Below are 20,404 nucleotides of genomic sequence, written 5' to 3' on the forward strand. Positions count from 1 at the left end.
AATATGGTGCTGTGGCGGAAAAAGCATTACAAGTTCGGAAGTGGATTTATTCGCGATCAAAAACCACGTGAATAAATAATTAGCGATGTCTCTTGATTCCACCTGTACCTTTCTCGATTTTTCGTGTTGGTATTTTATTCACGCTCTCCTCTCTGAAACAGGGTTTGCTCAACACGTGCAGGACTACCTTTTTCGCGAAAATACTTCGCACTCTTCCTTGCAGGATAATCAATACGGACTGGAAAACAATTGCATCGTGACCTACACTCTGGATTTTCCCTTTTTACACCATTTTGAAATACCACGGTCGGAAATGAAAAAGATACGTATATACAAGGTGTCTCAAAAATGTCGTCCAGCCTCGAGAGGGGCGGTTCCCGAGGTCATTTAAAGTTTTGTCAAAAAGTTTTATCAAAAAGTATTTACCCAAAAAATACTTAAAATGCAATTTCCAACAATCTCCTGTTTTACAACTGACATGAAAATTTCGCAGGGTAGTCGGGCACAGACACGGGAATCATTTACGAACAATTTTGCGAAGCGATTAAAAGTTCGCCGGATTACAGGATCGCAGATAGATCAGAGTGTCGGTATAACGGTATAATCGACGGCGTTGGAGTTTGCACAGTTGTTTAGCCGTCCGACAACAGCTCGCAGAGCCAGGAACGAGATTGTCAGTTAAACAACGCTGTTAAACGAATTAATTATGCGAGTTGGTCGGGGATAGACGAATTTCGGAATCGTGGCACGTAGTTCATTCCTACGGAACCAATGCTCTTTGTAAGCACGATTAAGTTGTAGTTGCTGGCGGTGCTGCGGAAGTGCTCCTCTTGATAGAGCACCGCATTGTTCCTAATCGTCACGCCGAGCGTGTAATCAACCTCAATCTCTCTTCTTGCCCGAATCGGCCTGAATCTTCTTCGCCGAATTTCCTCTGCGACGACTCACGCACGTTCCTCTCACGGTTTCCTGAAGACTTCGGTGTAGTTTGTGAGAGACGTGATTCACACAGGGTGGATGGGAATCTCGTGTCGTCCATTTTGTCCTACCAGGGAGGTCCTGTACTTTTTGATTGACCTAGAAAACTTCTTACCCAACCTTACTTTCTGTTTTGCAGTGCAAAGTTCGCAGACCTTTTTGTTCAACTGTGTTGCACGTTAGGTGTCATGTTGATGGAGAGCACAAAACAAATATTAAACCTCGAGACACCGTTTTTCCTAACAAAAATATGTATCAATTTCGCTTATTACTATTTTTATATTGGAATTTTTTACTTTTCAGCAACAGTTGTATTCGTAAACTAGAAAATTACATTGGGTAACGCATTTTAAAAATGTCTATTGGAGTCAACGCCGAATTGTAGAATGATTGACATCACCTTGACATGGCACATTAATTAAAAAGTTTCCAGAATCCAGTTAAATATTACAACCTTCGCGTTGCAGCGTAGCATAAAGTTTGTTCAATATTTCCCATTTTCCGTAGAATCCTGCTGCACATATTTCCCGTCGCAATTTTGTTTTGCCGCGCGGGATAATAAATTTCGCTGAATTTTTTCGACATTGGCTTATGACAGTTGGCGCCCCACCAGCGTTAATAATTTATGCGCCGAGGCGAGCGAGTAATGACGTATCGCGCATGAAATTCATGACACCGCAAGCAGAGGGAGGGAGTGCGGAGTTTGCATAATGCACGCAATAAGTTACAACCGTCTCGCATAATGAAACTGGTAATTAATGGTTTTGCGGGCCGCGAGGTGAGAACTACACGCTAACTATGTATGTTAACGGGAAGGTTACACTTTCGATGAAACCGGCCAGCGACCCATCGACACGTGCCGGTAGACGCGTATATCCCAGGAATTCCTCGATTTGTCCCTCTTTCCGAGTCCTTTGAATCGATTTCATCGACAGCCTCGATTTCAAACACCGACGACGTCAAAAGTACTACCGTCAGGATATTTTTCCACGTCGTCGAGTCGCGTTAATAATAAACAAGATCGTCCATCTTTCGCCCGTCGAAAAAAAAAAGCGGAAGACGTGGAAACATGTTTCGACGAGAAACGTTGTCGAGTGGGCGTCGATGGAAACGGTAAACAGCTGTTCAGTTCTCAAAGTGACGACTACGAGTTGAGAACCTAATTAAATAGGAATAAATGCCGGAGCTTCGCTAATTTGCTTTTTGGTGCAAAGCGACTGACCTTTTGACGATTGATTGGCTCCGGAAGCATTTAGGTTGTGCACAAATTTTTAAGATCCTGGGAAACGGTGGTGTTAGGAGGTGGTGCTGATTGTTTATTCAGCTAAACAATTCTTTTTAGGTTAGGAACTTATTGCCGCTGTTTTCTGCGTCAAACGTGGCTGACGGTGTTGAGGGGGAACGAACAGGAATGTTATTTTACTAATACTAAAGTTTGAAGACGACTAAAAGTGGGGAATAATGTATTGTTCACTTGGGTATATAATTTTTTTCATTTTATTAACACCGAAAATTAGGTGACACTTTAAAGAAATCTAATTGAAATCATCAGGTGAGCGCAGCGTCTAAAACCCTTGTGGTAGCCATTTTTTATTTCTGTTCACAGTAAGTTTTACACTGTTAGTTGTCGGAATTAGACCTCCCCTTATTCTGGGCTTTATAACATTTTATTGGAACGATTTCTAATTCACAAAAAACTGTAACTATACTAACAATACAAAAGGAAGGATAATAAAATAACCTGCGTAATAATTTCAGTTCATGGACCATGTTGTTCCAGCGTCCGTTTACTTCGCGTAATAAACGCAGTTTAGCAAAGAAGTTAGTGAACAGCCAGTTGGCAATTCCGTAATGGATAAAATTTATCTAGGAACTTTCTTTGAATTGCAGGTGCTCCTCGAGATAATTATCTGAAAGTTTTATAAACACCAATGAAATAAAGCACATCGGAATAACTTCTCTCTCCCTGTTTCTCTCGAGGAATATTCCGATTCATTTATCCAAGAAATATGTTTATGCCTCTCGAAACTTAAGCGAAGTCTTTGTTCGCTGCCTCTCAATTTTCTGTTCTTAAATGCGAGCGGGACGGCGAAATAACGCGTCGAAATATTAAGGTGAGTCGTCCGCCATCTTGGATCCGTTTGTATTCCAGAAGCAAAATTGTCGGATCTTTTATGACTGCAATAAAACATATCTCCCTTTACGAGCAGAATATTCTGTATTGGATAAAACATGTGAAACAAGCGTTCTGAACGACCACGCAGTTTCTGTCGGTAAAATACTGCATTAAAATGATTATTTTTAGATAGTACATCAATTCGTAGATGTATTTTAATCCTCAGCTCGTCGCATGTGGTCTAGAACTATTTTATTTGCAAATCAACGAATCATAGAGTTAGATTATTTGTAAGAGGAAATTAACAGATAACAATTAAATCATAGTAAACATTTCCAAAATCATATACACAAGTGTACCATGAAAACAAAATGAGCGCTCTTCATCGTCTAGCCACATAGACCTCAGCGACGAAAATGATCGTGGCGCTAATCAGCCCAACCAGCAACAGCAGAAACGTAAGAGAATAATGATTTAGCGTAAGAATGATCTTCCTCTCTTCGTTCTTCAGCTTCGTCCTTGTCTTAATGATTTTCTTCTTGTAAATCGAGTTCTCGAACCAAAACGTAGGCAGCCCAGCCTCGTTCAACCTCAGCAAAACAAAGTTCACTCTCTCAGCATAGGGGGACTGAGATCTGAGAACATAAGAAACGCGATAATTCATGGGACACTCGTCAACAACATAGATCAATGGATTACCATCCTTATCGTAGTAGGCAAAGTCTCCAATTAACATTGTATAGTATCTAGTAATAGCAATCTTTTTCTCGAAAGCAACCATATCTTTCGTCTTCTTTCGTGAGCTGATCACGTGGATCATCCGATCGAATTTCATGCCAATTGGAGTGTCATCCAGAAAGGCTGTCTTCAGGTTTGCATACTTGGTGATCAGTATTTTGCCAGAGTCTATCACATCCTCCAAGGTTTGTAGCTGAGGATAGTGAAACGGCTTACTTAGGCTAGACACTAGACAGCTTTGGTAGACGCCGTTGACAATGAGTCCGAAAAATAATGTTCCAACGAGCAGTGATCTTTGTGCAGGGGTTTGCCCCTTCTGGAGGGGGTAGCAGAGGATTTCAACAAAGTGGGAGAACATTAACAATCTCTGTGGCACTTCCGGTGGCCTTTTTCTGGGCTCCAAGGTCACCGAAGAACCATTCAGCTCTTTTAGATGTCTCTTGAAATGATTAAACGAAGAGGATCCAATTTGACTCTGGACCACTTCCGGTGGTCTTTCTCCAGGCCCCAAATCCTTTGAAGAGCCAGCTTCCAGCTTTTGTAGACACCTTTTCAATTGGTTAGACCCTAACCCAGGCCTAATTTGACTTGAACTCATTGCAGCTTGAAGATTAGGCTCTCCAACCTCCACCACCTTCGTCCGACGGAACATCAGGCTAGCATACCTCAAGCAATACCACAGCAAACTGATCAGAACATTGTACACCATAAGTACGGCCCAGACGTCCTTCTCGAATGGCATAAAAGGCATATAGGCTTTAGGGACCAATCCAGAGTCCGGCGACAGAAAGCATAACTTGTCCTCATACATAGACGACGTGAACTGGAACTGTGTATGTCTGGTATACAGCTTGACGAAGAACCCTGTGATCACTATCTCCACGTTACCACTCTCGATCTCCTTCAAAGACTTGTCGAATGGATCCTCCATTAGAAAATCAAGCTTCCTCATGAAAGTCACATGGAACTTGCATTTTAGAGCCTTCTCCAGGGAATAGACCACGTCTCCATCTACCTCGGACAGTCTCAACCTGTGCTGTTCATCGTAACTGTACCCCATCAGCAAGGACTCGAAGACTATCACGTTTAGGGGATGGTTGTTTAGATTGCGAAAGCTTTCGAACAGACGACTGTTCTCGTGTAATATCTTCTGACGTTCTTCAGTAGACTTAAACACTGCCATCTGATCATCTTCAAGTACTTCAGGATTCTTTTGAAGACAAAACCTCTCCACGTCTCCAAACTCCTCACCATAGACCTCAAACGGCTTGAACGTAACTAGACATTCAAAATCGTCATTCAAGGGTATAATGATCGCTCTGTAGACTCTATACTTGGTCCACAGTTTCTTCAACAAGTTCCTCCAGGACTCCACAACTCTCCTACTCGTGATGAAGATGAGATACTGATTGCTACTCTTCCAAAGCCCCGGTTGCCAATATGTGTACACGTAAAGGCTGTATAGATCCTTGACGAAGATGATCCAGGTGATGTGCGAACGATTCATCCAAGCGCTCGCCGAGGACAAATCCCGGGACCTGACTTTGTAAATAGGAAACATCGAACGAGATCTCTCGATCGTGGTGTCGCTAGCATATTTCAGCAGGACGTCAACGAAACTCGAGCGAAATTCCGGCAAGATCACCGATAACGTCAAAGGACCGAACTCCGGAGACTCGTTGATGAAGTTCAGGATTGTCTTCAAGTTCTCTGCTTCCGCATTGTCCGAGCGACACTCTGTGGAACAGTACAGCTGTTTGTGGAGAGAGGCGATCCGCTGAGGCGTGGTTGATCCCGTTTGGAACGCTATGCAAAACAGTATCGAGTATATGGTGGTCTTCATGGTCTTGGGGTAGTAATGCTGTTTCAATGCTCGGCGCATCGTTTGTTCACATTGTTGTTCCCGTGCACTGGGGGCTTGCGAGCATAGTTATTCCGCATTTTTACATCTTATAGGACTTAATGGCTGGATTTCAAGGCGAGGTAATGAAGACGCATTTTTATTAGCGCGGTGTTCCGAGGTGCTGGTTGGAAACGTTCAGGGTAAGGGATAAATTGTTTTATTGATTTTAGGTTCGTGTTATATTATTGTATAATGTTACTCTTTATGGTCGTTTATAATAGAAAATTACTGGTACCGCGCTCTTTTCACATTTTCGTTAATAGTTCTACCCTTTACAACGTTACGTAGACACCATTTTTGTAATTGCTCCTTTTAGCATTTTAGCGTTCATGCTTGCTAAGAAAATTTCAAAATGCTGTCCTCATTTAATAGTTCTTTGGAGACATTAGCAACATTCACTATAGACACCATAAAATCTTCTTTTTTACTTTCAGTTTTACGATTTCGGTAAAAAGGCACACCGAAAACCAATCTTCATGATTCCATCCACTGTGAGTCACAAAAGACCATGTCCTCTTCGATTATCCATTTGCCAGATTCAATAACAGCTGATTAACAAGAATGAACATCAAGAATCACTCATAAAATCATTGTCCCATTCAATTGATTCTCAATCCTCCAGGAGTTATTCAACAAGAGTGGACATTATATATAAAATAATTGTCACATTAAATTCAGTTTCAATCCTGATCCAACACATACTCCCAGAGTTGTTCAACGTGAATGAACATTAAAACAGTTGTCACACTAAATTCGTTCTCCGTCTTTGTCCAACACATTCGCCGGGAGTTGTCCAACAAGAGTGAACATTAAAATAATTGTCACATTAAATTCAGTTTCAATCCTGATCCAAGACGTTCTCCAAGAGCCGTTCGACAAGAAAGAAGACGGTACCAAAATGGCCGCCGCAGGAAGAGCGTTCTCAAGTAAATCGTCCTCCTCAGTTCCTGTCTCGAAGTGAAGCAATCGTGGCGGCGTCACCATGTAAATATTCAAGCAGCGGTTCGCCGGAAGCCTATAAAGATAAGTAAGCTCGTCAGATCGGAATCTAACATGAAGATTCTCGTCCTCGAACAGATCGATAATGGCCGCGGAGACGCGGGAACACACGAAACTGTCGTAAATCACCTGGTTCGACGCTCCTCGGGGCAATAAAAGGAGCAACTTCGGGAGCCGGAGAGCGACGTTGTCCCTCATTATCTCGCGGAACTTTGCGATCGAAAAAACAGACAAACGACCCGACCAGTTGTTTCGTGGCGAATCTTTCATTGGGAAATAACCGCGGAACGGCCGTCCTCAAAAACCGAACGATGACTCCGCGAAACAGAAAGAATGGAATCGTTACCTTTGACAACTACGCTCGTTTCCGGGAAACTTTCCTTCGGCGATGTAATATTCAAACCCTTGGGGATCGACTGCAAAAAAATAAAAGCGTGTTACAATGCCCGGCATATTTTAATGTCGTTATTGTCGCTATCCGCGCCATCGAGTTCCGCTCGCCATCTTTCCCACGTGTTGAAACTGTGTCGAGTATTACAATCTCTTGTATAAACGCTAACTAATTATTTAGCCTTCATACAATTTTTATGCGAATGTGTTCCAATAAAAAAGTTCGTTTAAAAATAGTAGAAAAAATTAGAAACCTGAATAGTACAGAATTTTGTTTCCTTCTTGCGAAAAGAATTCATTATTAATTAATTGAGCTAAATTATAATTTAGTTTTCAATTTGCATTTTCATCGATTGATATTTCTTGCCTCTTCTTTATCAAGAGACCCTCCCATTAAACGCCATTAGTTAATTACTCTATTAATCTAAGTACCGGTTCCATCACGCTTCATTTAAAATACTTCGTGCTCTCTTTGCATCATGCCTCTCGCTTCGAAGCTTTCATGTTCTGCGAGCCTAACAGAGCGATTTTCCTGTTTAACGATGTCGAAACGATATTTTTAATACAAAAGTGCTCTACCGATTGAGGGACGACTGTACTGGAAGCAAATTGCAGGTGAGAATAAAACAAGCCTGATGACTTTCTCCATTTTTTCGTCTCATTGTATCGCTCGCGTTCGCGTTTAAAGCGTCATCCCATTGTTCGCCGGCTCGTTATTCTTTTCCACACTGGTTTCGTTGAAAGCAATTCTTATTTTCCGGACACGCGACACGTATACCAAGTGCACACTAATTAACGCGTGGATTCTAGACAGAATTAATGCAATCGATCAGCTTCCGGGACGAATTACTTTGTCGCAAACAATTTTACCGTCGATGGATCGACTGAAAAATTCGAGAAACACTGCAAACATACTCGTTATTCGCCTTGTTGATTAAGCAAATTCATGAACAATTCTCCATAAAAGAATAATGTAACAATATTCTAAAAATCGTCTACTACTCTTACAATTTTGTGCTTCACCCATTCATTGTTGTCATAAATGTACAAAATCCACAGTGACAGAGCAAACAGCAACGAAAGTAAATTCGTTTCAACGAACTGGTAATTTTATTCCAGTAATTTCTTGAATAAAAATGAATTTCAACGATTTACAGACACAGCGTGAAGTTAGAGTTTTACAAGTTTGACTGAACACTTCACCTTTCCGAGATTTCAGCGACGTCCAGCAAGGAACGACATCCGTTCGGTCGGAACGACGTTCCTCTACTTAAGTTTCTCGGAGAGAAACTTAACGGTGGAGTTTTTTTCCACGGGCCAACGTGTGTTTGCCCCCAGCAAATTGAGGGTACGTTTATATCGCAATTTGCGGGGTCCTCGACGTCAGTCGCGTGACAAGTCATTAAGTCGAGGATTGTTGCTTCGGACGTCGCTGGACAATCGGCCGACGGAAACGAGCCTGTTTTTTTACCTCGTCCCCTAATTCCTCGGGACTATTCCTGGGTAATCACCCTTTCCTTTCTAGCCCTCTGTTTTTTCTTCTCTCCTGTCCCTTTTGCTTCCTTCCAACGTTGTTACCTCACACCCATTCCCGAAATTTCGGGAGACGATTACTTGCGACTCGACATGATTGCTCGGTGCAATTTGTATCTCTTATTTTGTAATTTGTATTCTTGTACAATTTTAATCCATTCCGTAAGCAAAGAGAATACAGTAGAACCTCGATTTATTATCCAGGCCTCTGATGTTAGAATCCTTTATCGTCTGAATACTTTCCACAAAGAATTCGTTTGCGTTAAACCAACTCATACGCTACACATTTTAGGAGCGGAAATACCTCGAAGATTAATTTTCTTGCATGATGAAATCTCTTTGAGATGAAGCCAAATATTCGCCATTTTGACAAATTGTCGTCGGCCATCTTGTGTTTCCCCAGACAGAGCTGGGGAAAATGGTATTTTAAATAGTAAATAATAAATATACATATATATAATCCTATTTATCTTAAAGTATATGTGTACAACTTTGGAAATAAAATATTTTATTTGATGTAGTAATTTTTGAAAATAAAATAACTTATTTGAGGCAGTCATTTTTGAAAATAGTATTTTATTTCAAGAATATATTGCAAATATTTGTATTTTGTCTTTATTTTTAATTTTAATTTGAAATATTCTTGCTGAGAATAATGGTTCGGATTCAGTACATTTATGAGTGTAATCGTGTAAACATTAATGAGTAAATCGTTTCTTAACGATAAGATAGACATAAACCTCATATGCTCATGCGGTTTCTCAGAGTATTATAACAATGCAAGAAGTAAAATATTTTACTTTGTGTTTCGGATTGTTAAAATAGAGATATTTTATTTTCTGGATCAAATTGTTGAAATAGAAATATTTTATTTTCGAAATTGTATATCTTATTTAAACTATTTTCTTTAGGCAAAATAAACTAAAATATTAAATAGTATTTGAAATATTTGTTTCGGCAAATAATGCCCACCTCTGCCCCCAGTATACATAGAATTTGTACAAGTCTTCTAATAAAGTAACGTTTTGTAATTTCTTGGAGTAGAAAGTTTGGTCTTTAAAAATCTAGCTCGTCATTGACAATTCAAAGGAGCCATCCCCAAATCAGAATTTCATCATCTAAAAGTGGTTGTCGTTCAATTATCGCTGTCATAATTATATTCGCAAAAGACCTTGCCTGCGATTGTGTATTGAAATTCAAGTTGCTTATAATTACGTATCTGCAACTGGACCGCTTTTATCACCGGTTAATTAATCATTTTTTTCCATCGGTCGCTCAACGACGCTCTTCGCAATTTCAATTTTAATTAAAGGCGACGATGACATCCGGCAACATTAATTAAATCTGACTTATCCTTTGAACGTCTAAGTCGCTTAAAGTACATTCATAGTGCGTAGCATATAATCACGGTAACTTTGTGTTCGAGATTACTGTGATGACCAAGAATTATTAAATTTCTTATAAATTAGTCCTGTAATTAACTTCTGGGAACTGCCCCATTCATATAGATGATTAACATCAACGCTTTTACCAATAACACTGGAGATCGCACAGCAATTAACTGTTAAATTACTCGGAAAATAAATGCATTTAAACGGGTACTGATAAAAAATTAACTGCATGCGAGCCAGATAATTAGCTCTTAAATTACTCACATAATTTTCCCTTCGTACGAATAATTGTTCTCGTTCTTTTTCATTATTTAGATCGTTTGATAACAATGGTTGGTGCGATGAAAGAACGTCGTTCTGTTGTTCAACTCCTTCTTGCATCAAATTCGTTGAACAAACGTCGCATAATTAATGAAGCTCTGTTCAGTATCGTTGCGGAAACCTTTATAATCCGAATATTACGTATTTGCTTAGCAGACAATCTCTATGCAAATTTACAACTCTTGTGGAGCGATCGTTTGTCACTGGATCATGATATTTCCAACTCTGTGAACATGCCACAGAACAATTTATGTTGACGAACATTGCCGATGCCTCGTTTTATCGTTGCCATAAAACGATTTTTATATAGTTTATATGTAGTAAACTAATTGCTCTAGCTTCTCAGAAAAAGTTCAAATCGTATAGCACAATATTAAAATAATTATCGTCTTTTTTAGAGCGTCCGAATATTAATTCGAGTAACTGTATACAATATTTTATATATGATATGTATAGTAAAAATAATTTATTTTGCAATTTTACAATTTTTATTTTGTATCAAAGTTGCACAGTCTGGTTGTGAATAACATTTTTAATCGTTGTTTATGTTCATTACGGTATAATTTTAAAAAATGCTTGTTTAATTCACTCTGAAATGAAACCCCTCATTAAAACACTAACCACTGTTCTTTTCATTAAAGCTTTTTATGAACATTTGAAACTGCAGCCTGCAACAAAACGAAATTCTATACAATCATACTATACATTATATTATTATATTATATTATACAATTATATAGTTCATTTACAATGGATGGTTTCATTGCGATTGAAATTGCACAATCACACAGAATGATTAAGCGTAAAACTTTTAACAATTATACTAGATCGCTGTACTGTAATTAGAGTTATTATTACGATTAGAATCGCTTTGCTGGTGATTCAATACAATTACGTATGTGTTAAGCATGTTCCATTTGCTGTTTGCATTATTTTTAATTACGATAGTATCACCGTGAACATTGGTGCCAAGTTTCTTTGTTTCAATCGGGGGAAATAGGTAATTTCTGCTAAATGAAATGAATTCAATCTGCAGTAGCTACGCCATTGGGTGTAGTTTAGCGAATCAGTGAGCGTGGAGAACAAATTGCTACAATTTCGACATCCCCCGAGGGTATTGGAAAAAGAGAAGGTATTGAACAAGAGAAGCTTCAGGTGAAAGAATTTCTCGCTGAAAAAACAATAACACGTTCTTGCAATTTATACCGATCCAAACCTAATTGAGCTATGACGTGCCAAAAGATAATCTGGATTAGATCACCTAATAGGTTGCAATCTCTATTATTTTGTTAAAAAGTGTATGTTTCTTTTATCGTGGTATTATAATTCCATAAATATATTTTTCTATTGAATGATAATTATTTTTGTTTCTAACAATTTGTCTATGGAACTTTTCACAACACATTTTCCACACTTCCATGATTAAAAAGAGTCCAAACACGACACGATTATCTTCAAATTTACTTGTTTCATTCACGGTACAGTCGAACCTCGATTATGCGAACCGTCATCTGAATCGTCACGTGAATTTCGCTGGATTAGTTCAGAAAATCGAGGTTCCACATGATCGTGGATTAAACGAGGAAATATGTTCCGAATTGTATCGTGCTCGGTCTCGTTTCACCCAGAAAAGTGTCGCAAATATGACGGTGAAATTGTCATTAAAAAATGAATAAAAATAAAAAAAAGTGTCATTGGACTTCCATCGTTCCCAGACTTATTACTCTGCTCCCCGTCAAAGTGTGAAACGCTGGGGGGAAAAAATCAAAGCAGGGTGAAGCAAAGAGGAAAAAGGTACGGTGTCATCGTTCGTCAGCTTTATTACACTTTCACTGGAATGGCGGCGATAAGGGTGCGAATAGCGCCGGCTGTTTCCCCGTCGGAACGAGTTCATCCCACGCGATTCCTGATTCCTGATTCACCGATACGATCGGGTAGCCGCGATTTATCTGATCTGCGGCCGCGGACGAGGTCGCCGATCAAAAAGCCAACGGGTGTTTGAGTCAACAAGCCCCGGAGGCCAGCCCCGGCAGTAAGTTTTGATCGACTGTCTCAGGAAGACGCCGCGAGCAAATTGGGGATCAGGGTAAACAAAGTGCGATCGCTTATGCCAGTGTGATATCCTTTTCCGATAGCCCGCGGTATCTTCAGCTTCGAGGTGACAGTGATTCAGGGCTCGATATCCCCGTTGGGAGTGATACTCGCATTTTATATTGAATCGACCGTTTAACTAAGATATGACCCTGCTGGATCTTCCAGCTGTGACGATCATAATTTCTCTTCCACAGGAATTCTTATCTTTCTACAATCATTTTTCCTTGTGTCAAATCGCTCTACATTTCTTACAGTTTTAGAGAAGAATCGTTTTCTTAAGGACTAGCTGGCTACTGTTGTTTATTGTGGAAACACTTTTAATTTCAGTAGGCTACAAATATTTCGGTACAAAGTTGAATCATGTCTGAATTTATTGCAATAAGTCGTTTAGCTCTATCTCGTTTGGTTTTCCTATAATTAATTCCTAAAGACGACTTGGTCAAAGTCCTGCATTTTCCTCGTTCCGGCAACATGGCGTCGCCTAACTAGCACCATCATACAAACTAAAAGACCCAGCTCTAATCAAAGGATTTCAGGAAGTGTACTGGAGTAAAAAGAATGTGTAATGGAATAATTTCTTGCGTCTTCTCGGTCCCGACAAGATGGCGTTGATCAAGAACCACTACCGAAACATTTATACAACCTAAGAAATTCGCTCCGAACATAAAAATTTAATTGCAGATGCTTTTGAAAATTCTACTTTTGGGAATGATTCTCCAGCAAGTCTCTTCAATGGATTCGGAAGGTTGCAAGCTCGATCAAAACTTCTCCAAAGCCATAAACTACTGGTCCCAGGTCCTCTGCGCGCTGTCAAAGACGAAGACTATAATCTTCCATGGTGTTTTTGCCAACAGCTCAGAAATTCTCGAAGACTTTTACAATATTCTGTTACAAACGACGACAGAGAACTGCGAAGCTGTAGTGTCGTTAAAGATTCACTCGGAAGCCTTAAGTTCCAACTTTCCCGATCCATATTCGAGGTCACGGTGCCATAATCTCGTCAAGGGACAGGGTATTCAGGGTCGTATGACCGCAGTGGGTGGTCTCGATCGCAAATGGCACGTAAAAGGAAATGCGAGGACCGAGGAGAAGCGTAGTTTCGACCTGTGGAACGTGAATATTATTTTTCTGGGCAACGGCGCGGTGTTCGAGGAATTGTTAGACTCTGGAGCGCCGTTCGAGTGGAATGGCAGGGAGCATTTCATCGTGTTCGCGATTTGGAATGATCCACTCGAACCGAGGACCGAGAGGAGAAGATGGATCGATCGGATACTGAGAAAACTCTGGCTGCAGCATCGCATTCAAAATGTATTTTTCCACGAACCACTCTCCGAAGTCGAGGAATGCGAAATACATTCCTACAATCCTTTCGCCGGCATCAACGTGACAGGTGAATGAGATAATTTTTATCGGTCGATTGCACGCCATTTAATTATTCGGAGATAATTCACTGGGAAATGTGGAAACGATGAGTTTACAAATTTCTGAGCAGCAGAAATTGAAAAGAGCAGGATTTGTAGAATGAATACGAACCGAGTTGCACGGTTAATGAATATTAATAACGAATATTACATAATTTTAAAATAATTGTAACTGGTTCTGTCACCACTTAATTAGGCAAAGATATTTCCCGGATAAACGTAGAAATGCTTGGCAGAACTGTGAACATATTTCTTGGCAGACAGAAAACGATGAAAAAGTACAAACATTCCTCTTGTGAACCATCAATCGAGAATTATTTTGCACCGATCGGACTTTAAAAAAAAAAGAGAAATGGAATATGCTATTCCTCGAGTAATGAAACGAGGTAAAAATGATTTTCCCGGGAAATACGAAAATATACATACAACAGAGTTACGAATATATTGGGCTGGCAAGAAAGTAATTTTGGTATTTTTAAGTGAAACGAAACCCAATGTTCTTGTTCAATATGTAGCTGTCGCAAGATAGATGGCAAAAGGTCATCGAATAAAATGGATAATATTTTATCGCGATTAAAGTTCGTTGCTTAAAGAGCAGCGAATTTCACCCAATCCATTTCAACCCAATATTTTGTAATATTTAATGATTGAATTTTATAAATGTTATGGCAATCAATTGACGAAACTAATGATATTGTATTTCGATCTTGGTAATCGCAGTTAATTAGTTGAAAACGAGTGAATATCCACGTGCATGTTACCATGGATAACTAAGGAAAAATAAGTAAAATATAAATTTAATATTAATTCTGATTTATATCCTGTTCTGTTATATTTCTGAACATACAAATTAAAATGTTGAAGAACTCTTTTATCAACGCTAGGATTAAATAAACGATTAATGCTTAAACATCTTTTCTGTACCATTCAAACAGTGGAAAATAGTTTAGAAAGTTGCTTAATATTTTTCTGCGTGTTCTCTGTTACAAATTCTGACGAACGAAGATAAATTAAAATTAAAATCAGGGAAAATAGTGCCTGGAACGCAATTAGAAAGCTCTAGAGATTTCAGAATGTCGACTTTTCAATTTATGTTGCCAAGAGTTGGGAAGGGAAATGATTAAGACTAAATTATTTCAGCCTGGGGGAAATTGGAGAGCATCAGGCCAAGATCGAAAATGCATCTGCTGCACTTGTTGTCGACGATGACATACCGGCGCACCATCAACTTCAACGGGTACAGATTCAACGTCAGCATGTTCGACCAGGTGCACGAGGCGAACAAGGTCCGGGGAAAAATCGAGCCGAATTCGATTTACGCGTATTCCGGAGGTTACAATGGGACGAGCGGTGTTCTGATGGGCGTGCTCGCCAGAAAACTGAACTTTCAGGTGAATGTGGTCGAGCCGAACACAGAGGAGAGGTATGGCCACCAGATGAAAAATGGAACGTTCACCGGAGCCATTGGTAATTTCAATTAAACTTCCTGGATATAAAACTTTCATCATTCTCGACCCCCAATAATTTTAATTAATATCCCTGGCGATGTTTTTAAATATTGTTTATAATGATTTTTTGCACGCTTGTATTATTTAGTTTTGCACTCGTTATTTTTTATTTGGAAGTTCTGATATCGAGTTACGCGCACAAAAATTTTCAGTGATATCCAATTCTCTCGCTGTTAATATTTTTAAAACTCGGCGATTTTTTACACCCTCGTATTCGTTACTTTTGCGTTGGTGACTTTTTATTGGGCAGTTTCAGCAATGACCTACATACAATTTTTAACAATTTTTCACTAACAATATTTTCAAAAATCTCTGTTAGTTACATCAACAAATCGAAGTTTAAAACTGTCCTATATTCCACTTAATTTTTCATTCCAGGTGATTTAATATACCACAAGGTGGTAGCATCCTTCGCCTTCTTCTTCGTCAAGACCTACATAGCCGACATGAGCCTAATAGACTTTACAACAACCATAGGTTTCGACAGGGTGTGCGTGATAGCTCCTAAAGCAGGCAAGATACCGAAAGGCTTCCGAATATATCACATATTTGATCCTTCCGTATGGTTATGGTTGCTCCTGTCTCATATCCTCGTGGCTGTCATCTGGAATTACATTCAAGGATCTACATCACGAAGGTGCGATCGTCATTTCCTTTCAAATCTTTCGGAAAAGGAAAACCTGCTCGTGTTTCACGAAACGTGAATCCTCTCGAGTTCTCAGATTCTCCGAAAGAAGATTATTTTCTCTTGAATCTAGCATCTCCTCCATTTCGAAGGATCGCCCCGGGAGGATCAGGTCCGCTCCTTGCTTCGTAAATTGTCAGTAAATTGTCCTCTTCAAGAAGACACTTTTTAAAATCATATTTCATTGACCCTCGTCAGCATTAAATAAAAATTCCCCGAAGAGAGAGAAGATAAACATGATTAAATATTTCCTGAAGGGATAAACAACGAATATAAATCTCAGTTGCAGACATTTCAACATCGCAACAACCATCGTCAACCTATTCCTCATCGCAGCAGGCTGCCCAAAGTCCCTGCCATCATCCAGCGCAGAGAGAAGACTTCTAATAGGCGTCTTCTTCAGCAGCGTGACCATCATAGGCATATTCAACGGTGTCCTCTACCAAGCCTTCGCAAGAGACATGTTTTACAAGGACATCGATAGTTTAGCTGAATTAGATGACTCTGGACTGCCCATAGGATTCTTCTCTTTCAGCACCACAGACTTATTCGGCCATGCCGACGATACCGACTTGAATCCAATCCTGAAGAGACTCCAGAAAAAGTTGGTACACGCTTTGGACAACGTCGAGCAAGCAGCCCTTTATCGTAACATGAGCGGACTCCTCAGAGAACAGTATTATCCGCTCGTGCGGCAGTCTTTCGTCGACGAAACTGGGACACACATGCTCCACAAGGTGGAAGAGTGTCCAGGTGCGTCTCCAAAGCCTTTCAAAGGGGTGTCGATTTAGCAGATTAAAGATTTAGACAGTCTGTCTGTGGGGATATGGAACCGCTCTTCTTTATGGTCGCATTAGGCTTTTGTACAGCATTCGACAAACATTATTTTATATTTTATACAAAAAGTATGAACATGTTTGATGCCCTCTTCTGTCACAAATAATTGTTTAATTAGTTCATTCTTAATGAAACATTTTCGTAAAAATGATCAACTCAAAATCAATTTTATATTGAGTTTTTATTTTATTTGAAATTGTTCACTCTCTCTCTCGTAAGAATATTTGATTTTTGACAAACTTTTTTAACGAAACATTTTATTAAAAACGATCAACTGAAGATGAATTTTAAAATATGAACTATGTTTGCTCAATTCGAGTAATAATTATGTCCATAATTAGATTATACCCATAACAATAACAGGTTTAGATTAAATTCAATCATTCGTTCCAGCAACATTTGGTTTCAATTAAAATGATTTATTGGAACATTTAAGGTGCACTTTAAAATCAGATTGATATTCAATTAAATCATCCATCCCAGAAATATTTGAATTTAAACATATGTTTCATGGGAACGATTAAACAGAAATGATCAATCCAACAGGAACTTTAAAATGACATTTTAATCGAATCGAATTATCTAACCTACAAGCATTCGATCTTAAACAAAATGTTTCATTGGAAAATTTTATTGAATTAATTTATTCAAGCTCAAAATATCTAATGTGATCACTTTTAAATACAATTTTCATTTAATAAATGTAAATAAGTCATAAACAATAATTCTGCTTAAATGCTGCTACTGAACCATTGCTAAAGAAATTCTGAAGAGAAATGTTTTTTCGGGAGCCTCTTCAAGAGACTCCAATAGAGTTCCAGTCCTAAATCCTTGAGGGCTTAGCTTGCAGAAAACAATTTCATTCCAGAGCAGAATTTCAACTAATTATTAATTACTACCATTGCAGCCAAGTTCTTCCTAGCCTGCCTCCTCCCGAGCAACTCGATCTTGCGCGAAAGATTGAACGAGCTGATCAGTAGACTGAACGAAGCCGGGCTGCCACCATTCTGGAGGACCATCTCTATCCTGCGAATGTCAGCGAAGAAGGAACTATACTCGCGCACACATCGTGAATTCGAACCGCGAATTTTCGTGGCCTTTCAACTGAGCGACTTGCAGTTCAGTTTCTTCGTGTTGGTGTCCGGCTTGGCTGTGTCTGTCATTGCTTTTTTTAATGAGAAAGGTTGGCTAAAGTTTCGTAGACCACAATGAAGAGCAACGAGGAAGCAGAGTCTCCAGATTAAGACTTGTCCCCACTCTACCTTCCCCTTCTACGACGCTATTACCCCCACCGCGGCCCGGTCACATGACTACTTCGGTACTGGCAGAGAGAGGGTAACTGTTCGCCCTCAATTTGTGCTCCCTCCGACTCCAAGCAGGTCGAGGCAAAGACAACCTTATACAATGAAAGAGCGGGACGATTTTCCTTGTCGGGGCTGTGGCTAACGCATTTTTGAAACCTGACCTTGGTCCGTTGAAGATTCTGGAAGATTTTGTTGTCTAAGATATTTCTCAGTAGTTCCTTTGAAGTTGAAGAATGGCATCCGACATTGAAGATTCGTCGAAGGTCCTTCTTGAGTTTCAAAGAAAATTGTCCGAGTCAGTTTCCGAAGATCATAGGATGCTTTAGATTCTTTGGAGACCCTGAGATCAAGGAGACTGGAAAAAGCTTCTTCAGAGGATGTGATATCTTTCTTCCGCGATGGAGAACGTAAAAGGAGTGTTTAAAAGTGGAATGTTATTGGACCTGGCAGAGGCATTTGGTCGTCTAGGTTCTACGGCCTAGAGCTCTCCAAGGACTCTGAGATGCTGAAGATTATGCGAAGATATCTTCAGAGCATATATAATTCTTTTTGAGTGAAAGAAGCAGACCCTTTCAAGATCTTCGACATTATTATTATACCTTGCTGAGGTACCTAGAATCCTCTTAAAGTCCATGAAGAGGATAGCTAAGTTTTAGAACATCCGATGCTCGTAAAGTCTAACATCCAAGAAGCCTCGTAGGGCTCAAATGTGTTATTGGACCTGGATGATCCACTTAAAGTTCCATTATTATCTATAAGAAGATTGTCTAGGTTCTATAGCACTCCTCGAGCATATTCTTAGGATTCTCTAGGCTCTCTAAGGCCTCCAAAATCCGGAAGACCTTGCGCAGATCTTTTTAGAGGGCAGCTAAATTCAGAAAAAGTGTTAGCCCTGATGTTCGTAAGATTCTTGTGATACTTTAGTCTCTCTAAAGTCTCCAGGATCCAAGATACCATCTAGAAGAACTTTCCAACGTCCTCGAACCAGTTGCTAGACCCAACAGATTCACCTAAGGCTGCTTTATCGTCCACGAGACGATCTTCAGAGTATATGTATGTATGTATACAAGAACGAACATATACAATTTCTCGAGCGAAGGATGCTGTAGAATGTACAAAGACTCCTCCCATATCCTCAAGCCTCTTATTGGACCTAGAAGATCCGTCTAGAGACCCTTTAGGATCTATAAAGAGGTCGTCCAGCTTCTAGGCGGTCTCTCCAGGATCGACATCCTTCAGACTCCCTAAGGTCCTTGTAATCACTTGTTCTGGATGCTACAGTTGCTTGATAGTTCCCAAAATTTCAGAAAAGACTTCATCAAAGATAGTGGTACGAGGACTCTTTGTAAGGTCTCTAAAGCTTTTGCCTTTCTTTTTTTCATAATTCCGTTTGAATTTTGAATAAAACAGGATGCAACTTCAGGCTCTAGAGGAACATTAGGAGCATTCGACTTCATGCAAATTTCAGACCTTTCAAGGTTCCTCGTTTGTCATTCCCTCAGATTGAATATGAAACGTCATAGCATGGAAGCAGAACGATTCAATGCTAGGGGTGCACTTTCCAATATTTCGTAGTCTTCAATCGTACGAAGTATTTCCACGCAAAAGGACAAAGAGAAATTCGGGGAGAAAAACATCTCGTCGATTCCTCCCGGAAAACGATAAAAGGAGATGAAGCTCAGCTTTTTACCGTTTCGATTCCGCGGTATTGTTTTAGCGAAAACTTTGACGCTGTTATTTGTTCCCGAATTATTACGTCGACGACATTGTTCGCTTTGACGGGATTTTACAGTTCGCCTCATTCACCAACAATCAAACGCATTCTATCTCTTTTTAGCAATCCAAGAGGCTAGTTGAAGACCTTGAAAACCGGGTAAATCCTCATTTTGAAAATTGTTTAATTTTTACGTGAGAGGCAATCTGCAATATATAAAAATATGTAAAAGTTCAATGAGTACACACGTTCATGTACAAAGTAAGTGGGAATTTGTCGACGACTTTTCGATAAAAATTGCTGGACGCTCTTAAATTCTTTCAACCTTCCTGCAGTTTTAAATCGCGCCAACTTGTTTTCGTCATAAATGCATAAACTCCGCAGTCTAGTCGTAAAGATCAATGTGTTTGTGTATCTTCGACTTCCACCACTTTCATAATCACCGGCACGATTGTTTGGCTAGGTCCGAATG

General features: G+C 39.6%; 2 protein-coding genes across 2 annotated transcripts; one reads left to right on the forward strand and one right to left on the reverse strand.

Annotated features, from left to right (window-relative positions):
• Positions 1 to 2,126: 2,126 nt before the first annotated feature.
• On the reverse strand, positions 2,127 to 6,874 carry LOC143210929 (uncharacterized). The gene has a single exon (XM_076428225.1). The coding sequence runs from the start codon at positions 5,712 to 5,714 to the stop codon at positions 3,477 to 3,479; it is 2,238 nt and encodes a 745-aa protein (XP_076284340.1). The 5' UTR covers positions 5,715 to 6,874; the 3' UTR covers positions 2,127 to 3,476.
• A 5,755-nt stretch (positions 6,875 to 12,629) lies between these two features.
• Positions 12,630 to 19,841, forward strand: LOC143210803 (uncharacterized). The gene is made up of 5 exons (XM_076427995.1): positions 12,630 to 13,853; positions 15,025 to 15,351; positions 15,771 to 16,029; positions 16,361 to 16,830; positions 17,822 to 19,841. Exons 1-5 carry the CDS (start codon positions 13,145 to 13,147, stop codon positions 18,124 to 18,126), a joined length of 2,070 nt encoding a protein of 689 aa, XP_076284110.1. The 5' UTR covers positions 12,630 to 13,144; the 3' UTR covers positions 18,127 to 19,841.
• Positions 19,842 to 20,404: the final 563 nt, after the last annotated feature.

Source organism: Lasioglossum baleicum, chromosome 7 (assembly GCF_051020765.1).
Source record: "Lasioglossum baleicum chromosome 7, iyLasBale1, whole genome shotgun sequence".
NCBI classification, from domain to species: domain Eukaryota; kingdom Metazoa; phylum Arthropoda; class Insecta; order Hymenoptera; family Halictidae; genus Lasioglossum; species Lasioglossum baleicum.